Here is a 20,210-nt window from a genome sequence, read left to right on the forward strand (position 1 = left end):
AATTTCACATTTCTTTCTTAGATTTACCTTATAACTGAGAGAGACCTTCTCCTTAGCTTTGTTTTGGGAGAAAAATGGAAAATCTCTGTTTCCTATTCCTCATTCCCTTTGATGCTTTGAAAAACATAACCAGCAAGTTTAGAATAATTGGGGCCAGAAGCATATAGACATTCTTTACTTGTGTGATTGGAGGCCATACCTATCAGAGATAATTTTGTGTTATTCTTTGGTACTAACAGGTCTTACTTCAGAATATTGATGTTAAATTTCCTTTTCTTCAATAGCTGTTCGGTTTGGTCGTATTCCTAAGCGTGAGAAACAGAGGATGCTAATTGAAATGCAAAGTGCGATGAAGACCATGATGAACAGTCAGTTCAGTGGTCACTTGCAGAATGACATGTTAGTAGAACATCATGAACAGACAGCCTTACCAGCCCAGGAACAGCTGAGACCCAAGCCTCAGCTGGAGCAAGACCACATCAAAAGCTCTTCTCCCTCTTCTGATTTTGCAAAGGAGGAAGTGATTGGCCTGGTGACCAGAGCCCACAAGGATACCTTTATGTACAATCAAGAGCAACGAGAAAACTCAGCTGAGACCGTGCATCCCCAGAGAGGAGAACGGATTCCCAAGAAACTGGAGCAGTATAACTTAAATCATGACCGTTGTGGCAGTGGGTTTAGCAGCCATTTTCCCTGTAGTGAGAGCCAGCAGCATCTCAATGGACAATACAAAGGGAGGAACATAATGCATTACCCGAACAAGCATGGCATTTGTCTTGCAAATGGACATTGTATGAACTTCTCCAACGCTTACCCTCAAAGAGTATGTGATAGAGTTCCGGTAGATGGATTTTCTCAAAATGAGAACAAGAACAGTTACGTGTGCAACACTGGAGGGAGAGTGCATCTGGTATAGTGAAATCAATTTTTTTTGCTCACCTTGAATCAAGGAACGCTTTGAAGTTTTCTTTTATTCAGGGGATATACCAGCTTGGCGGGTCAGAAAACCTAAGAGATGTGCAGCATCAGTTTATGCAAGATTTTCGGTCAAGTAATTTTAATAAACATCAGTTGCTGAGTGACCTGATTTTATACAGAGCTGTTGATGTGATTGATAGTAAGATTGGGGTTCAGATTTTATATAAAATATGGATCATGCAGCATTGGTCTTTGAATCCTTGGAAATCCCTTTCAAAATGTTTAAGCCTTCTAATTAATCAGTATCTTAGTAGCTTTGGGATTTCCTCAAAGGGCTGATCTTGTAGCTCGCCACAGTCAGTAATTCTTTGATTTTTATGTCAAGAGTTTTCTTTAATGGTTATAATCCAAAAAAGGTCTTTGGATATAGAACGCAGATGTTTTGTTGTTTGGGAATTTAGAATATTTTAATTTAACGGGCAGGTTTTTAAGGATTTTCTCAGACTTCATCCTATGAGTTAGTGTTATTTATATCATTCAAGTTTTTTTTTTATCAAATGCTCAGAACACTGTACATGAAAGTTCATAATTCAAATAAAATTTCATCAAAAACAGCAGCACCACACCATTTCCAGTTTAAACCATGAGGTTCCTTGATAGTGCTTGGTATTTTCTACAGCCAGGTAACTAAAGCCTTTTTTGCTTTTCAAAAATAGGCAACTCTACCCCAATCTTTGTGTAAGTTTTTTTTTTCTTTGCAACTATTCGATTCCATGAATCTGAAAGGTGACCTTATTTATGTTTTATTAGACTCAGTAGCTGTCTTAAGAGTGGAAAAATCTGTAGGCCCTTAGGTTCTTTTTTTGTGATACTCCCCACCCACAGTTACAGAATCATCCCATTCTGGGCTCTTCTATAGATATAGCAAGACTTTAAAGGCTGATTTTACTAAGAGAGTGTATGGCGCGTGTTTCATAGTCTTTTTAGTTTTCTTATCATTTTTCTGACTTCCTGTCCTCCCCACAATGCCTCATTGAGAAGGCTCCCCTTGTCTCTCCAGTCATTGTCTCCAACTTGAACATACGGAGGTCAGTGGTCACCCCATTGTTAATAAATGGTCAGTGCCCCTCTGTAAAACGTGGGGTACATCGCTCTCCTTTCCTTTTGGAAATGACAGCATTGTAATTTCACCATTTTAGAAAAAAAGTGTTAGTCTCGAGATATTGACTAAATGTGGATTTGGGTCCTAGGCCCTTAGGCTGGTGACTTCTGTGGTTGGATATGTCGCTAAGCCTCTTAGAGTCTCATATCCTCATCTTAGACATTATAACATCTGCCATAACTAAATTCAACAGAGTTGAGAATCAAATACAGATGTGTGAATTTACTTTGAAAATCATAAAGCACTACATGCCAGCCTAAGGAGGCAGTTTACAAAATAAACTCTTAAAACCTGTACAGCAGTTTTTAAAAACAGCTTGTTGTAGATGGCATTTTTGCTTACACCCAAAGCAGACCAAACCCATCGCCGTTGAGTTGATTCTGACTCCTTGTGACCCTGTGTGTGACGGCGTAGAGCTTTTCCACAGGGTTTTCCTGGCTGGGATCTTTATGGAAGCAGAGTGCCAGAATTGCTATTTAAATTAGGTAACTGTACGTCTTTGTATAGTAAGGCAGGTAGCAAATGGAGAAAGTGCTCAAATGCTTAAATCAGTAGATTTTACTCGTGGTTGGGGATTGTTTACACCTTGGGGGTTTCTGATGGTTGAGACGCTGCTTTGGAAACTATTTTTATCGTCTCTTACAATTTAAGAATGCTTCTGTTTTGTGTATACCAGGTGTGTCCAATGAGTAAGTCTCCGTACGTGGGTCCTCATAAATCAGGGCATGAAATCTGGGAAGAATTTTCTATGAGCTTCACCCCAGCTGTGAAAGAAGTGGTGGAATTTGCAAAGCGGATTCCTGGGTTCAGAGATCTCTCTCAGCACGACCAGGTCAACCTTTTAAAGGCTGGGACTTTTGAGGTATGTTTTATTTATCTTGCATATGGGTGCGGGGCATGTGGTATTTTATTTTCGTGGAAATTTTTATTCTGTTCAAATAAGTGTTTATAGTCCAGAGACTGAAACTACCAACAGCAGAGTGACTACCTTGGGATCTTGGGAAGAGACCAGGTAAGTTCAGAATTACCTGGGGCTTGAACTCTAGGTGCTCTGTGTCTCCAGCATACCCACTTCCAAGTTCTAGTATTGCTTTCAGGTGTGGACTTTGCAGTTTCTGCAGAGTGTTAGATAGCCACTGAAAGCCTGGCCTGGCATTGACGGTGCTCAGTACAGAATAAGAAGGGCCAGTAGAATGTGGTTTTGTCGTAGGAGATTATAGAATATTTTAGAAATACATCAGATACCTCTTATGTGGTACCTCAGTTCCTTGGGGCCTTGCCTCACACCAGGACCTTTGGCTACTTTTTCTACCCCAGCTTCTCTGGCAGCAATGCATTCTGCCTGGGCTGGGGGCAGCCACGGGCCTGGGGCAGTCAGTGCTGCCAACTTGAGTAGGACACAGTCAGATAGGACCTCTCCTGTGCCGTCTGCCCCAGGGCTTCCCTGTTGCCGCTGAGGTACGAGAAACCTCAGGACCTGCTCAGAGCTCACTCATGTACAACCCAGAAATGCAGGGTGGTGGGTGAGGAGTTGATGTCTGATGGGCTGTACCTCTCTCTCTGAACCTTTGTTCAGCAGGAGGCAGGAGCGGGGGTACCAGGGCATATATGTTCACTTGCTCTCCCTGGATATTTTCACAACATTGAAGCATCAGGTGCTCTTGGTATCAGGTCGTAGCCAGCTCAGCAACATACCCCGAATATTTGCTGTCCCTCCTTCCCTGCTTTATTCTTTTTCCCTCACGCCTGCTTTCACCCGAGCCAGTGTCCACCCCTGTAGAAGCTTTGGCCTTGGGCTCTGTTTTCTGGGGACCAGAGGCTAGGACAGAGAGCAAACCATATTAATAAGTAAGGCAGGTGTGGAGTAAATTCAAGGGTAGCACCTGTAAAAAGCACCTGTAGGTCGGGGTTTTCCATTTACAGGAAGGAAATTATTAGACTTAAGATTTAAAGGCAGAAGGGACGGTAGTGATCCATTTTATTTCGTTCGTATTGGACGTTAGGTAACCAAGGCTCATAGAGGTGAAGAGACTTTCTTGGATGACCAGTAAATTCATGACATGCCCAGGAGAGCAACACATGTCCCCGGATTCCAAGACTTGTGTTCTTCCCACTTGTCATTTAGCTGTGTTCTAGAATTAGCCCCAACTTCATTTTTCATAGAAGGCTCACTCTTTTTTGAGTAGAACAAATCTTCGTTTTTATTCAATGTTCCTCTGGTTATGAGAGAAATGTGTGGCATAGATGCCACCATTTAGTATAATGGAGGAAGTGCTACAGATAAGCAAACTATAATTGAAAGATTTGGTTTGATTTCACCTATAATTTGGCGTTTAGGACACTTTTATTGTCATAGTTTTCTTTGTATACAGTCTCTTTGGGTTATAGGTTCTTGAATAGTCTATTAGAGTCCATCTGGTGTGTTGCTTTGGCTGTATTTGGTGTTTTAATATTTCCAGGTGTTGCTGTGCATTGCACTGCTGCTCTTTTTATCCAGGGCTTAGAGACCCTGTGAGGTACTTGGCAGCCTAAAGAGTTTCTTTGTGCCAGGACTCAGTGTCAAGCTTCTTGGCATTATTGCCTACTTTAATTCTGTATTCGCATTCAGAATCTTTACTAATAGAGCTTCAGGGGACCACAGGACTCAGGTATTCCACCACTGGTGGCTGGAGTTTCTTTTGATGTTCTTGGCCTGTTTATTGCTTTGGTGTAAAGACTTTATCCAAAGAAAGTGGTCCTGGGTAAAAATAAGCTTAGGTTTTTTTTTTTTTTACAACTTTCTTTTCTATGTAGGATGTTTATTAATTGACTTGAATACTGAGCTCTGTCTTCAGTGTTATTATTGAGCGTATTGAAATACATTGAAGTCTTTTCTTTTTCCAGGTTTTAATGGTGCGGTTTGCATCATTATTTGATGCAAAGGAGCGTACTGTCACCTTTTTAAGTGGAAAGAAGTATAGCGTGGATGCTCTGCACTCGATGGGAGCGGGGGACCTACTCAACTCTATGTTTGAGTTTAGTGAGAAGCTGAATGCCCTCCAACTGAGTGATGAAGAGATGAGTTTGTTTACAGCAGTTGTCCTGGTGTCGGCAGGTAAGAAGGCTGGTTCGGAACTGGGGGACACCTAGAATGTGGAACCAACAGGGGAGAAGGTGGTACTTGACGAGGTTCCAGCAAGCCGTAGAGAAGGGAGAAGGCCTTAAGGAAGATGCTCAATTATGGGAACCTATTACTTTTACGTAATTTTTTTTTTTTCCACCATGATAGTAAAAGTCCAAAGTGCTGTGATGATAAAATAATGTTTAGACCTGGGTGTGGGTTTACCACTCTCAGTCCTTCGCTTTTGTTCATAATTTTTTAAGAGTGTAAACCATTTCTTCGTGGACTTAATTTTGGAAAAATTGTATAACTCCAGGCAGGTGATACTAGTATGAATTTAGCTTTAACTAAAATATATATTAAAACAAAACAAAACAAACTGTTGCCGAGTTGATTCTGACTCATAGCGACCGTATAGGACAGAGTAGAACTGCCCAATAGGGTTTCCAAGAAGTGGCTGCTTTGAACTGCCAACCTTTAGGTTAGCAGCCATAGCTCTTAATCAGTGTGCCACCAGGGCTCCGAAATATAATATGAGCTACTCAAAAATGGCAGAAGTGTCAAGAGGTATTAGGTTTGTTACAAAGATCAGTGTATTTTGAGTTGTAGGCTTTAGCCCAGCTCTGCCTCTGCAGTTTCTCTGTGACTTGGGTAGGTAATCTTATCCTTTTGGGTCTCGGTTTTCTCATCTTGTCACATGAATGGTTTGCATTGTGTGAGCCTACCGTGGTGTCTAGCACAGAATACTCAGTCACTCTGTGAGTGAATGACTAAGATCTTTGAGCCCTGACATCTGATGTTTATTTGTATGAGTCACCAATGGTGTTTCCCAAGATTCCTGCCCCTATTTTTTTTTTATTTGTTTTTAATTGTGCTGTAAGTGAAAGTTTACAGTTCAAGTCAGTTTCTCATACGCACATTATAACGTGACCCTAGTTGCTTTTACTGCAGTTATTTCTTACCCAAGCAGTTCAACTCAGACAGTAGCCGTGAAGGCAGAGATTGTTGCTGTCAATAGCAAATTGAGACCCAATGACTTTCCTAGGGACACCCAAGCAAGTGCCACCCATTTTTAGGTTATTACTGTTTTAAAACATTTGCTGAGAATTTTACAGTATTTTGTTATGACTTGTTTTTAGTTTCCTATTTAAGTGCTTCCTACTGTGTAAAGTTATAAAGTTTAAGTTATGTGCCCTAATTATGTGGCTAAACGATAAATAACTCTGAAGGAGAGCAAGTTCACTGTATATCTTAGAGGGTCTACACATACATCAGTGGTATAAAGAAAGACTTGGGACATTTTGGAGCGTGATAATGGTACTTCTTCTGACTATCTCTACCTAGGTAGCTAAAAATGAATTTACGACGTGGGAATAGTATGGGCTGTGTTTGCCTAGTAACCTTATAGTGCCTTTCACACTTTGCCTGCCAATTTGCAGAGTTTCTGGATAAGTAGTTAATACTGGTTGGAGGTGACCTCAGACTGATAAATCTATTACTGTGAAACCAAAGAATCAATACTTGTTAATTTCTTTACCTGGCGAAAGGTGCTGGGTGGAGACAAAAAGGGCATGAAGGCACAAGCTTGCTCTCAAAGCGTTTACGTTCAATTTGAAGAGACAGAGCTAACATAAAAAGCTTTGTGGTGTTCAGCTGTGTGGCTCTGACTGAATTAAGTACAGAAAGGAAGATGAAGCCACCTGAGGAGGCTTTGTGGGCAAGACAGATGTGGAGCTAGAATTTGAAGGATGGATTGTTAGGTTGTTTTTTTTTTTGGTGAAGAGAAGATGGAGAGGCATGGGAGGCCATGAGATAAAATAGTGGGAGGGCCAGGTGGTCAGAACCTGGAGTTACATCGGGAGGAGCGGGACAAGAGGCTCGCGAGTTAGGGGGTGACCAGGTTATAGAACGAAAGCTATGAGAGCTAAGCAGGGAAGTATTACCGGAGATATGGAGCAGCAGAAAGTCAGTGTAACTTCTTAAGTAGAGGAATGGTTGGGCATGAACAGAGCGATGCTTTACTCTTAAGTCTACGTTTTTATCATGGTTGAGTCATTAGGGCTGGTGAGTCAGGTTGAGAGGCTGTTGAAATAATACGCGATAACGAAGCAGTGGAATGAACTCTATTGAACTAGGTTGTGTCGGGGGAGATGAAGAAGGGGCTATGTCCCAGAGATAGTTCAGAGTAAGAAGTCAGGGAGAAAGGGGCGAAACGGAACTGTTTGCCATGGACTGTGCTACTCACCTCATTTATATTTTCTACCAGAAACATGATTTTTGTGTTGTTTTCACCTGCTTTAGAAAAAGTTTTGTTTCTGTTTTCTGATTATGAGAATAATGTGGTTTTTTTTAACCTTAAATTCTTAAGAAATCCAGACTTACTGGACTGGTTGAGACTGGAGGAATCCCCAAAATGGTTGTCCTGAGATACTTTTTAAACCTTGAACAGAAACTTTACCCTGAGGGGTCAGGTTTTAGTTAAATAACAGTTTGACTCATAAGAATATCACCTGTGAGTACTGCATTCCTTTAAAAAAATCACCTATATGAGACCAAATGGTCAACAGTTACTCCGAAGCAAAGACGAGAAGGTAGAGGGGCAGGGAAACTAGGTTACTGAAAGGGAACAACCAGAACGGAAATAATGAGAATGTTGACACCATGTGAAGAATGTAACCAGTGTCACGGAACAGTTTGTGTAGAGATCGTTGAATGGGAACCTATTTTGCTGTGTAAGCTTTCACCGAAAACATAATAAAGTATTAGAGGAAAAAAACCAGTATGGGTTCTTTAAAAATTAGAACATATTAAGGTGAAAATAAAGATTAACATATCACCACCAAAAGAAAATCACTGTTAACATTAGGGGCCCCTTATCTGCCCATTGATTTATCCATTCACTTGCTTATATGATGTATGGTACATGGAAAAATGCAGCCATGTGCCCCATAACATCTGTTTGGGCAGCATCTGACTACATACATGTCCGTGGTCCCACAAGGTTATACAGCGCTGGGAGGAGGAGAAGCCCCCGCAGGAGCGAGGGAAGGAGAAAGGCTTCCAGTCATGTGTTGCTTAATGTCCAAGATACTTTCTGGGAAATAGGACGTTACGTGATTTGGACGTTGTGTGCATACCATATTACTATATTTTTACACAAACAGCGTGTGCTTTCTACGTTTGTCAGTGCCCTTGCTATTAAAAAAAAAAAAAATTGGTATAGTCGTGTTTACAAACATACCTAGCTGAGGGGAGGGCACAGTAGGTAAACAAATGAAGAAGGTGCGTGCGGCATTTGCATAAAAATACGGTATATACACACGTCTCTTTCTGAGCCTCATCCTGCTCAGCTTGCCACTGACTTGCTCACTCAGGCACAGGCCTGGCCTGCCGCCCCCTCCCCACACTTCCCGCCCTCTTCCTTCCCCATGAGCCTTTCTCCTTCCCTCTTTTGTGGGGAAGGGGCGCAGGTTCCTCCTCCTCTTGGTGCTTTATAACTTCATGGGACCACGCATGTGTACCACGGATGTGTAAGTGGTTGGACATTGCCCGAACAAACGTTACGTGGCGTGTGACTGTATGGTGCTGCACAGTGTCCAAATCACTTAACGTCCCATTTCACAGAACGTATCGTGGACGTTAAGTGACACATGACTGTATTTGAAATATTAAGTGGAAAAGACTGATTATAAAAGAGTATAATACATTCTCATTTTTATTATATCTGCATATGAAGAAGTTCTTTGGGTGTTGCAAACCATTTGCACTTGTCCACAAAGGAACCCTGGCGGCGCAGTGGCTTAAGCATTTGACTGCTGACCGAAAGGTCGGCAGTTCAAATCCGCCAGGCACTCCTTGGAAACCCTGTGGGGCAGTTCTACTCTGTCCTATAGGGTTGCTATGAGTCGGAATCGACTCAGTGGCAGTGGGTTTGGAAACCCTGGTGGCGTAGTGGTTAAGTGCTGTGGCTGCTAACCAAAGGGTCAGCAGTTTGAATCTGCCAGGCGCTCCTTGGAAACCCTATGGGGGCAGTTCTGCTCTGTCCTGTAGGGTCGCTATGAGTCAGAATCGACTCGATGGCACTGGGTTTGGTTTTTCGGTTACGAATCTAAAGCCCTGATGGGGCAGTGGTTAAGAGCTTGGCTGCTAGCCAAACGTTGGCAGTTTGAGTCCACCAGCCGCTCCTTGGAAACCCTGTGGGGCAGTTCTTACTCTGTCCTGTAGGGTTGCTATGAGTTTGAATCGACCTGACGGCAATGGGTTTGTTTTTTTTTTTACTGACCTGAAGGTTGGCAGTATAAACCCACCCGGCGGTGCCATGGAAGAAAGACCTGGGGATCTGCTTCCTTAAAGATTACAGCTGTGAAAACCCTATGGAGTAGTTCTACTCTGTAACACATGGGGTCTCCGCGAGTCAGAACTGACTTGATGGCAACTGTTTTTTTTTTTCCCTTAAATATATGAAGACAGTGGTGTGGTTCAGTGGTAGAATTCTTGTCTTCCATGCTGGGCACCCGGGTTCAGTTCCTGGCCAGTGCATCTCACGCACAGCCACCACTCCACTTATCTGTCAGTAAAGGCTTGAGTGTTGCTGTGATGCTAAACAGGTTTCATTGGAGCTTCCAGACTAAGACTAGGAAGAAAGGCCTGGTGATCAGCTTCTGGAAATCAGTCTGGAAACTGTGGATCACAATGGTTCAATCCTGTTGTACACGACCATGAGTCGGGGGCCAATTCCACAGCCTAAGAGCAGCATATATGAAGTTACATAAGCACACACACGTACATGCACGAACCTATGCATTTTTTAAGTAACACGTTCTTTTCGCTTACATATATGATAGCTTTCATATCAGATTTAAATATCAGTTAAAAAGGACTATTGTTAATTTAAAAATCTAGACAGGAAAATAAAATATAAAAACTTGAGTAGGGTATAAAATTCCTTCCTTTCTCTACTCCCGGTTCCATTCTTCAGAGAACTTGATTCTAGCCATCTGTCTTTTTAATTGTTCTGATGGTTGCTTATATCTCTTTTTATTTAGTAGATAAAACTGATAAAAATACTTACTTTTCCCTCTGAAGTTTTGTTTTGTTTTTCATTTACTTTATATCAATAACTCTAATATACTCACCTTCTTTGGTCTTTCAATTTTATGTAATTTGTTTTGGACACTTTAGGTAGAATCTCATGATACGGGAGACAGTATCGTCCTTCCATATCCTGGCTTCTTTAACTATACTGTTTGTTTTACATCGTCGTGAATTATAGCATGTACGTTCTGTTTTATAACTGGTGGTTTTCCATGTTTAGTTTATTGTTTGGTTGATTCTAAAAGTTGAAGATAAAAACGCAGCATTTACAGTACTGTGATCATGCAGATAGCCTTCACTGTGGAACCACACAGTGGACATGGCAGAAAAGGGGATGTAAATCTCTGTCCTAAATGTGTGCCACCTGAAGGGGAATGTTCCTAGCATCGGATAACAGCTGAGTTTTTTTATATTCTCTATTAATTGCTTAGAATTAAGCTACATTTTATTTTTTAATTAAAATTTTAATTGTACTTTAGATAAAGGTTTACAGAGCAAACTTGTTTCTCGTTAAACAATACACACATTGGTTGCCAACCCCGTCAACACTCTCCCCTTCTTGACCTTGGTTTCCCCATTACCAGCTGTCCTGTCCCTTCCTTCTTTCTCGTCCTTGCCCCTGGGCTTGTATGTCCGTTTAATCTCATTTTGTTTTATGGGCCTATCTAATCTTTGGCTGACGGGTGAACCTTGGGAGCGACTTCATTACTGAGCTATAAGGGTGTCCAGGGACCATACTCTTGGGGTTTCTCTAGTCTGTCAGGCCACCAAGTCTGGATTTTTGTTTTTTATTGTTTTTGTGTGTGAATTAGAATTTTTTTCTACATTTTTCCCCAGCTCTGTCTGGGACCCTCTATCGTGATCCCTGTCAGAGCAGTCAGTGGTGGTAGCCAGGCACTATCTAGTTGTGCTGGACTCAGTCTGGTGGAGTCCGTGGTGGTTGTGGTCCATTGGTCCTTTGGATTAATCTATCCCTTGTGTCTTTGGTTTTCTTCATTCTCCCTTTCTGTTATGCTACATTTTAGTTCTCTTCATATTTAAAGTAGCTTTTTGTTTTCTTTGGAATCTACCGTTTTTTTCTTGTCAGAAGAAGTACTAGTCAATTTCTAGATCTCATTATACAATTAATCCTCACAACAGACCTTTAATGGGAGCTAGGACTTGTTATCTTCGGAAATACAGGCAAGGAATCTGAGGAACAGAGGTGTTAAATAATTTGCCCAAGGTCACATTTTTAATAATTGGCTGAGCAGGTATTTGAGCGCCCATCAGCCTGGCTTCAGAGCTTTCCACTGCACCCTTGTTAACAGAATAGCTCTAGATGTTGAGGGAGAGAAAAATCTCAAAGACGATGATTGCCCGTGAGGTTGAAAGAATCCTGACGAGTTCTTTTTCAAACAGATTGTGTGAAGTGACAACAGTCATTTCCAGTGACTATCAGGGACTGGCATGTAGGCCTGAGATCAGGGCTCACCTAGATGGGGATTTTGATTGCCTCCATTGTAGTTTTTACTGAAAGAATTTAACTTCCATCCATGAGGCTGTAAATCTCCATTAAAGAAGATTTGTTGAGGAGCACAGGTTTGGGAGTGGGAGAAAGAACCACCTAAAGTAGAAAGATAAAACAAAACAAAACAAAACCCATTGCTGCCGAGTCGATTCCAACTCATAGTGACCCTATAGGACAGGGTAGAACTGCCCCATAGGGTTTCCAAGGAGCACCTGGTGGATTCAAACTGCTGACCTTTTGGTTAGCAGCCTCTCTGCCACCAGGGCTTCCAAAGAAGAATATAGATGTTGTAAATTAGACCGTACAGGTAGTGGTGAGACTCAGTGCACTGTTTAAAAGACACATTTCTGCTTGATTCCGTGCATTTCGCTAAAAGTCTCCAGAAGGTGGTTGTTTATGATCTATCCAGATTTGTAGTTAGCTCCCTTGGTCTTGAAATTGTGAAGATGATGGCTTGAAAAGTGGAGGTTTTAGAAACATTTAGTAAGGTTTACATGTGTAAACATCCGAGTCCCCAAAGTTATGAGTTGTATAGAGAAGCACGGTTATCCAGACACAAAGTTATCACTGGAGGACCCCGACCACTTGTAATAGTAGTTCCCACTGAAACATTCTTCCCCTCTTACCACTGGCTTCTTTCTTTGCCCATCTAGATTATTTTATTTTGGGGGATCACTGTTTTTCTCTCCCTGTTGATGGTATTATAAATAGCTTATAATGTGATGCACACCAATTATTTTCTTCTGCCAAAATATAAGTTCCCCGGAGGAAGGAATTTTGACTTGTTTTGCTCAGTGCCAATTCCCTAGTGGAACCCTGGTGGCTCAGTGGCTAAGAGCTCAGCTGCTAACCAAAAGATTGGCAGTTCGAATCTACCAGCAGCTTCTTGGAAACCCTATGGGGCAGTTCTTTGTCCTAAAGGGTCACTATGAGTTGGAATCAACTCAACTGCAACAGGTTTGTTTGTTTGTTTGTTTTTTTGGTAATTCCCTAGCAGCTAGAACAGTAATTAGTACATACATCCAATGAGTGTTTGGTAAGTGAATTAATGAATTATAAGAACGTGGTAAAAAGCAATTACTTGAATGTAAAGGATGAGAGAGACTCTTGGAAGCATTACTGGAATGCTTTAAGTGTGTTTGTGTGGCCAAAGGAAAAAAAAATCTTTTGTCCATAAAGCAATTTCGTATGAAAAGCTGTGACTCCCAAACCATTAGTTAGCATTCAAGTTGTTTCTTGTCCTGTGAGAATTATGACATAGTTGGAATAATAATCCCAATTTTGTTAAATATAAGATAAACTTGTTTTCACCATTTAGAGATAAACTTTTTTTTTTGCCTGTTACTATTAAATTTTAGTTCTTGTTCTAAGTGCTTGCACTGCACGTGACCTTTTTCATTTACCGGTTTTAATATAAGACCTTCTCAAACTCATTATAAAATACAAAAACAGGCATGAATGGCTAGAGAATTTGCTTCCTTGTAAGTCTTCCATCAATTAGAACCTGTCTGTAATGGAGGCCATTGGATATTTCTTGTGTGTTACTGCCTCCTCTGGCGAAGGGAGGAGATATAACCCTTACTGATGGCAAAAGTCCCTGGGCAAGCTGCATTGTTGGGTGTGACAGCTCTGACTCATGGTAGAACGAATCATTGCCTGGCCCTGTGCCACCTTTATTAGTTGGTAAGTTTGAGTCCGTTGTTGGGGCTATTGTGTCATCCATCTCATCAAAGGCTTCCCTTGCCTTTGCCGTCCCTCTACTTTACCAAACTTGATATCCTCCAGTGTTTGGTCCCTCCTGATGACACATCCAAAGTAAGTGAGTTAAAGCCCCGAACAATATTCTGTGATCCATTGGCTAATTTTTGAATGTGAATTGCCAGGCCTTTCTTCTGAGTCTTAGTTTGAAATCTCTGCTGAAACCTATCTACCGTGGATGACCCTGCTTGTATTTAAAATACTGGTGGCATAGCTCCCAGCATCATGGCAACACACAAGCCACCTCAGTATGACAAACTGGCAGACAGGTGGTGGTCGCAAACTACATAGGCTTGGCTAATTTTCAGATACCAGAAAACCAAACCCTGTGCCATTGGGTTGATTCCGATTCATAGTGACCCTATAGGGCAGAATAGAACTGCCCCATAGAATTTCCAAGGAGCAGCTGGTGGATTCGAACCACCGACTTTTGGGTTAGCAGCTGGGCTCTTAAGCACTGCACCACCAGGGCTCCCATTTTTAAATTTTTTTTAAAGATACTTTATTGCTGGTTCATGCTAAATCACTAATTTATTAACAGTTTCCTAAGGCCGCTATAACACAATATCACAAAGTTGGGTGGCTTTTAGATAAAAAAAATGTGTCATTTCACAGTTTAGGAGGCTGGAAGTCCAAGCCAGGGTATCAGCCGTATTGATTCCTTCTGAGGGCCCTGAGAGAGGACCTGTCCCAGGCCTCTCCTAGCTGCTGCTGGCTGCCGGCAGCCCTTGGTGCTCTTCTGCTGTTCGTAGGTGTCTCCCCACATGGCACCTTCTCCCTGTTTGACTCCGCCTCCATGTCGGTTCTTCCCTTTTGTGAGACATCGCTCAGAAGGGCTTGGGATCCACCCTATTCCAGGATGACCCCTTAACTGATGATATTTTCAAAGAAAGACTATTTCCAAACAAGGTCACGTTCACAGGTCAGGGCTTAGGACTTCAGCGTGATTTTTTTTGCCACACAATTCAATCCATGATATTAACATTTTGTATGATGAGTTTAATAAACAAAATATGCTAAATGAATGTGAATTCAGGGTACTATAACTAGTACAGTGAAGTTGCATGATGTATTATTCCTTTCATTACTGCATTTTTTCTCAGTTTTTTTTTTTTTTTTTTGATGGCAGGTGTTTTCAGTATTGGAATGCATACTTACTAAGTGAATGTATTTAAATTTTTGGTTGGTAATAATGGATTTTGAGACATAGGATCTGGTAATACAAGCCAGCAATGAGGTGAGTGGCACTGTGGTGCCACCGATCTGTGGTGTGACAATATACCGATGAGAGCTAGGTAAATAATTTTTTTGCAGGCGCCTTTCTATTAGGTTACTTTCCAAATATGACACAGAAAAACCAGAACTAACCCATCAGGGCTCCCTAACTATCACACAGGAAAGCCATAATTAGGCTTGCAAGCCTTATCTTACAGAAATAAGGGGGAAAAAAGGCAAAAGCTTACAAAACTAACACATCCAGGAGGCATCACCTAATAGAATGCTCAACCTACACAACAGTGAGGCCCCAGCTCCCGTCTGCTGAGCTTCATCCATTTTGAAAGGGACCCACCTTGATGCTAAATGCATTAGAACTGGAACAATGTCTTACTTCTGAGATCTAAGAATCGGCTGGTATACCGTTAACCTAATGGTAATGAAAGAGTTATTACTGTATAACAAATTATCCCAAAACTAGTGGCTTAAAAACAAATATTTATCATACCACAGTTTCAGAGGAGTGGGAGAATGGCTGTGGTGTAGATGGGTGCTTCTAGCTTAAAGTCTCTTACGAGTAATCAGGCTGTTGGGCAGGGCTGTGGTCTCACCTGAAGGCTTGACTGGGAAAGGATCAGCGTCTAGACTTACGTGGTTGTTGGCAGGATTCAGTTTCTTGCAAGCTTTTGGGCTGAAGGCCTCAGTTCCTTGCTGGTTGTTGGCTGGAGACCACCCTCAGTTTCTTACCACGTGGGCCTCTCCATGGGGTAGCTTACATCGCAGCTTACTTTTCTCAAGGGTCAGTAAGTGAGAGAGCAGCTAAGATGGAAGCCACAGTTCTTCTGTACACTAATCTGAGGAGTGACATCCTGTCACCTCTGCATGTTTTATTTATTAGGAGCAAGTAGTTAAGTCTAGCCCACTCAAGAGGAGATTCCGCGAGGGTGTAAATACTAGGATGAGGCCATGTTAGAGGCTGCCTACCACACATAATGCAAAAAAACAATCCAAACCCACTGCCCTTGAGTCAATTCTGATTCATAGCGACCTTATAGGACAGAGTAGAGTTGCCCCATAGGGTTTCCGAGGCTGTAAATCTTTATGGAAGCAGGCTGCTGGCATCTTTCTCCTGTGGAGCCACTGGTGGTTTCGAACCACTGACCTTACGGTTAGCAACTGAGTGCTTTAACCACTGCACCACTGGGGCTCCTCTACCACACGTGGTAACATACAAATGTGGACATATTTCTTATAAAGTAAATTTTTAGACTACATTATCTTGCCAATTAGAAGCAGGTGAAATCAGTAGATGATAGCTAATTTAAAAAATCAGAACCTCTAGTTTTTGTGAACAAAAATACCTAAGCACCAAAGAATTCCGATTTTTCAAGTGTGATACATGATGTCTGTGCTTCAGAATATATGATATAGCTTAAAAATTCACAGTGGGGATTTTTAAAATGTTGTCAGTTGTTTTTTGCGTTTGTTCCACCGTATCAGACCTTGTTTTGGAGTCGTAAGTGAGACTGATGAGCAAAAACTGTGCCTATATTTAATGTTAATAATAGCGTATTGAAAACGGCCGTCACATCTCTCCATTCTTTTCTCCCCATTAGATCGATCTGGGATAGAAAACGTCAACTCCGTGGAGGCTTTGCAGGAGACGCTTATCCGTGCATTGAGGACTTTAATCATGAAAAACCATCCAAATGAGGCCTCTATTTTTACAAAACTTCTTCTCAAGTTGCCAGACCTGCGGTCTTTAAACAACATGCACTCTGAGGAGCTCTTGGCCTTTAAAGTTCACCCCTAAGGCCTTTGTTCGTTCAAACACGAACTGATTCATGGTACCTGTACCTCTTGTGCTAAAATGCTTATTTATATGTGTATCCCATATGTGGAGATAGAGAAGACCTCTGAGACGTTGCGAGATCATAGGCTCTCTCTGTCAGCATGCAGTAGCTGTTTGGACTGAGAACTCTTCCCGCCATGACCAGACGCCCACCGACTGCGTCGCCCGATAGACCAATCAGCTGTGTCGCACTTAAACTGGAGAAGTTACACTGAATTATAATCACACTGAATGTTACAGACTTTTTCATCTGCCAAAAACCAAAAATCATTTTGATCTCCCTGTGGTACGAATAAAACGCACAATCACAAAGTATAGGAGGACTTAGAAAGTTTAGGTTAAAGGTTTTAGAAGTTCTGGTAAATGATGGAAACCTTAGCTTCACCGTAAGACCATCTGACCTGGTAATGGGGGACTTGGGGAGTTAGGAGACGTCTCATTTTATTCTGTCACTGTTAAAGTGTGTGATCCTGGGCAGGCTACTCGGTTGCGGAAAGTAAGAACTGATCGTGTTCCCGATGCCCCAGCTCACAGAAATACGAAAACACGTCTATAAAGCATATTTACCTCTTGGGAGATAGGCACTATGTAAATAAGGTGAAATTTTTGTTATAATTATCCATAATATTCTTTTCTTACTTGTGAGCATTTTTGGGGAATCATTTCACGACCCACACCCATCTATTATTCAGGTTTCCTGCATAGGTGTGGGATATCCTCCTGACACATATTCAGTGTTTATGGGTACATAATGTGTACATAATATGTATGTGAATATAGTTATACATAAATATATCTCTTCACAATATTTTAAACTGTGAAGAAATTTATCATACAATAAACTTAAAAGGTGTCAAAAGACCCAAATTAGGTGCATTTTACCTGTTGAGGACATGACCATTGCTTCAAGATGTTTAGATGGTAGAATACTGAATTTATGCTCTATTTTTGTTAATTTAAGCCACAGTTAATGTAAAAGTGCAACAAGCAGTCGAATCCAAATGTTAAAATATGTGTATTTTAAAGTTCATCTCGGTAAAATAATTTGTTCAAGGTACTAGCTGTTTAAAAGTTCGTTCAGATTCTTACCTTGTGCTAGAAAAAAATGGTTGCATTGTGGCCCCGTATACACATGCTGCAGCTTGGTGAGGAGGAATTTTGATTCTTTTTGGAGACCTAATCAATATTTAAGAAAACTGTGTTTAACACGTTGGCACGTGTGTGCGCCCACGCACACGTGTGTGTATGTGTATTTTGAGTCCGCTTTTTTTCCCCCTGAGTGATACTACAGGGATTTTGTCAAATTAGGTTTAATTTATAATTTGAAAAATCATTTAGTGTGTGACCTACAGACTTAGAAATGGGAGAGTCAAGTACATCTCATCCACATTTCTAATATTGGGGTTTATTAAACAGAAAAAATGAACCTCTGTTGATGACAGTTGGAGAAATTAACCAAAGTTGAGAATTTTATATACATTTCTCTGTTTCCCTGGAAAATAACAATTAATTAGGTTTTTTGGAGGGGCAAAGATTGCCTTCTGTATAATTTTTTGATGACATAAAATTACAAAAATGAAAAGAACCCAGTTTACTAAGCTTGTTAACTTTCATGACATTTGAGCAGAATTGTCTTATTTTGTAATCTTGCTAAACTTGTGGCTACTGGGACTTGAATTTCTGTGGCACTAGTTAAGTCAGTTAAAAAAAAAAGTTAAACCCTCTCATCATGAAAGAGGAAAGATGATGGTGATGTCTCTGATATGGTGGACACCATCCTTGTGATTTTCCTTAAGTAGGTCTCACTTTTATGGGATATTCAGCATAGTTTTCGTGAATTCTTTACATGATAGCATTATCTTTTTATAATTTTTTTTCCTATGATAAACAAATGCATAGTTTTGTTGTATGGGAGATAGAAACAGCTTTTTGAAGTAATATTGAAAAACCTCAAAGATCATGTCAATCCTTAATTTTTGCCTTTTGCGTAAGTCTCTTTATAACGTGTATCTTTAAAACAATTACTAGGTCTTTAGGAACGTGTAATCAGAGCTATGCTAGCGTTGCTTACGAAACTTCCATTAGGTTCAGTATATACACGGATACAGCTATATCTAAGTACACAGATCCGCATTTTGTCTTATAAAATTTTGAGTAAATTCTTCCCGTGGATAACGGGAAACAAAATTAATAATTCGTATGCCTCTCATAGCATTTCTATCTCTGAGAATAGCCCAATATCAAAACTTCTCAAGTTAAGCCAGCAGCCTATATTACAAGCACATTCGTTGGTTGAGTCGTTGGTTATAAACTTAGTGAGGAAACTTGTGAGTTGGGGAGACACTGTCGAGTGGTGAGTACATGTACTGTACAAATTAAGTGAAGCTTTAACTCATTTTACATTTCAAAGTTAAAGTAAGGGCATTATGTCAGCAAACTTAAGGGCATTATGTCAGCAAGTGAAAAAAAAAATTTTTTTTTTCCCTGTGCTTTTAATGTATCTCGTTACATGATCTGAGAGAGGATTCAAGCATTTAGAGAGAAATAGCTGAGGGAAAAGGGAACCAGCTCTTGGGATGCTGCTTTTCCTTATGGCGATGGTTTAATTACAGATTAAAAAATTAGAAGGGAATTTCCGTGGATTAAGTGTATAGCCTTCATATCTATCTACATTTCAAGAAATTACCATTGTAATAAAATGAACCGTATGATTTATTTTAGACAAACATCATTGCAAAGTGTAGAAGCTCGGCTGAATTTATTACCATGCACGAAAGTAAAATAAATACCTATCTCAGTTGCTCTTTTTCTTTTCCAATATAAAGTTTGCTGAATGTACAAGAAGAGTTTATCACTTAGAATATAGAATTTTTTTTTTTTTAGGGGTGGGGGGAGGGGCTTTGTCAGGAAATTGTTACTTACAAAGATCGTCTTGATTTGATCCAAAATATGAAACTTGAACCTATTCTTGAACTAACATGGAAAAATAAAATGGCTGTTGTTTAAAAAAAAAGAAAGTAGAAATATATTGTTGAGAGCATATGAATTAAGTTCATTTTCTACAAACTGTAATTGATAAGGACATGGATAACATCCCCATGTTTCCCAAAAGTAACCTGTACATGGGGGGGGGGGTGATAATAAATATTATTTCTAACCAAATGTGGGTTTTTGGTGGCTTTCTATTTCAACATTTTTGTAAAATCATTTATAGTTTAACTAACTGAGTTATGGGCATAAGATGACCTCTCATGTAGATCTCTGGCTCAGTATTGAGGAATCTATATATGCAGGTTTCTTTTTTTAAAGAAGATTTTAGAGTTCAGAGATTCCAGCAAGGACTACTGCTCTTTTCTAAAACCCCGACTGAGCAGTGGTTCACTGTATCTGGTAAGGTCTCTTTATAACGTGTATAAGCAGGTCTGGTCTTTCTTTTTGAGTTAGAATTTCTATGTTTATCTCCAGCTCTGTCTGGGACCCTCTACTTTTTGGGAAGGAGGTGATGAGAGAGGAAGTGGGGCGGCGGGGCGGGTGGGTACTTCATCTAGCCAAGAATCAGCCTTGGCTGATGAGATAAGGTGCTTCTCAGCAAGGCGGCGCT

The 20,210-nt window shown here is 40.7% G+C and overlaps 1 protein-coding gene across 1 annotated transcript in view; it reads left to right on the forward strand.

The window, feature by feature from the left end:
* The window catches only part of NR1D2 (nuclear receptor subfamily 1 group D member 2), a 35,733-nt gene extending 16,111 nt beyond the window's left edge, over nt 1–19,622 (forward strand). The window contains exons 5-8 of the mRNA XM_064277362.1: nt 285–910; nt 2,757–2,942; nt 4,964–5,174; nt 16,374–19,622. Coding sequence (XP_064133432.1) covers nt 285–910; nt 2,757–2,942; nt 4,964–5,174; nt 16,374–16,570 — 1,220 coding nt within the window. The 3' untranslated portion in view covers nt 16,571–19,622. The remainder of the gene's footprint in view (nt 1–284; nt 911–2,756; nt 2,943–4,963; nt 5,175–16,373) is intronic.
* Nucleotides 19,623–20,210: the final 588 nt, after the last annotated feature.

The sequence above is a fragment of the Loxodonta africana genome, chromosome 27, assembly GCF_030014295.1.
Source record: "Loxodonta africana isolate mLoxAfr1 chromosome 27, mLoxAfr1.hap2, whole genome shotgun sequence".
Classification (NCBI taxonomy): domain Eukaryota; kingdom Metazoa; phylum Chordata; class Mammalia; order Proboscidea; family Elephantidae; genus Loxodonta; species Loxodonta africana.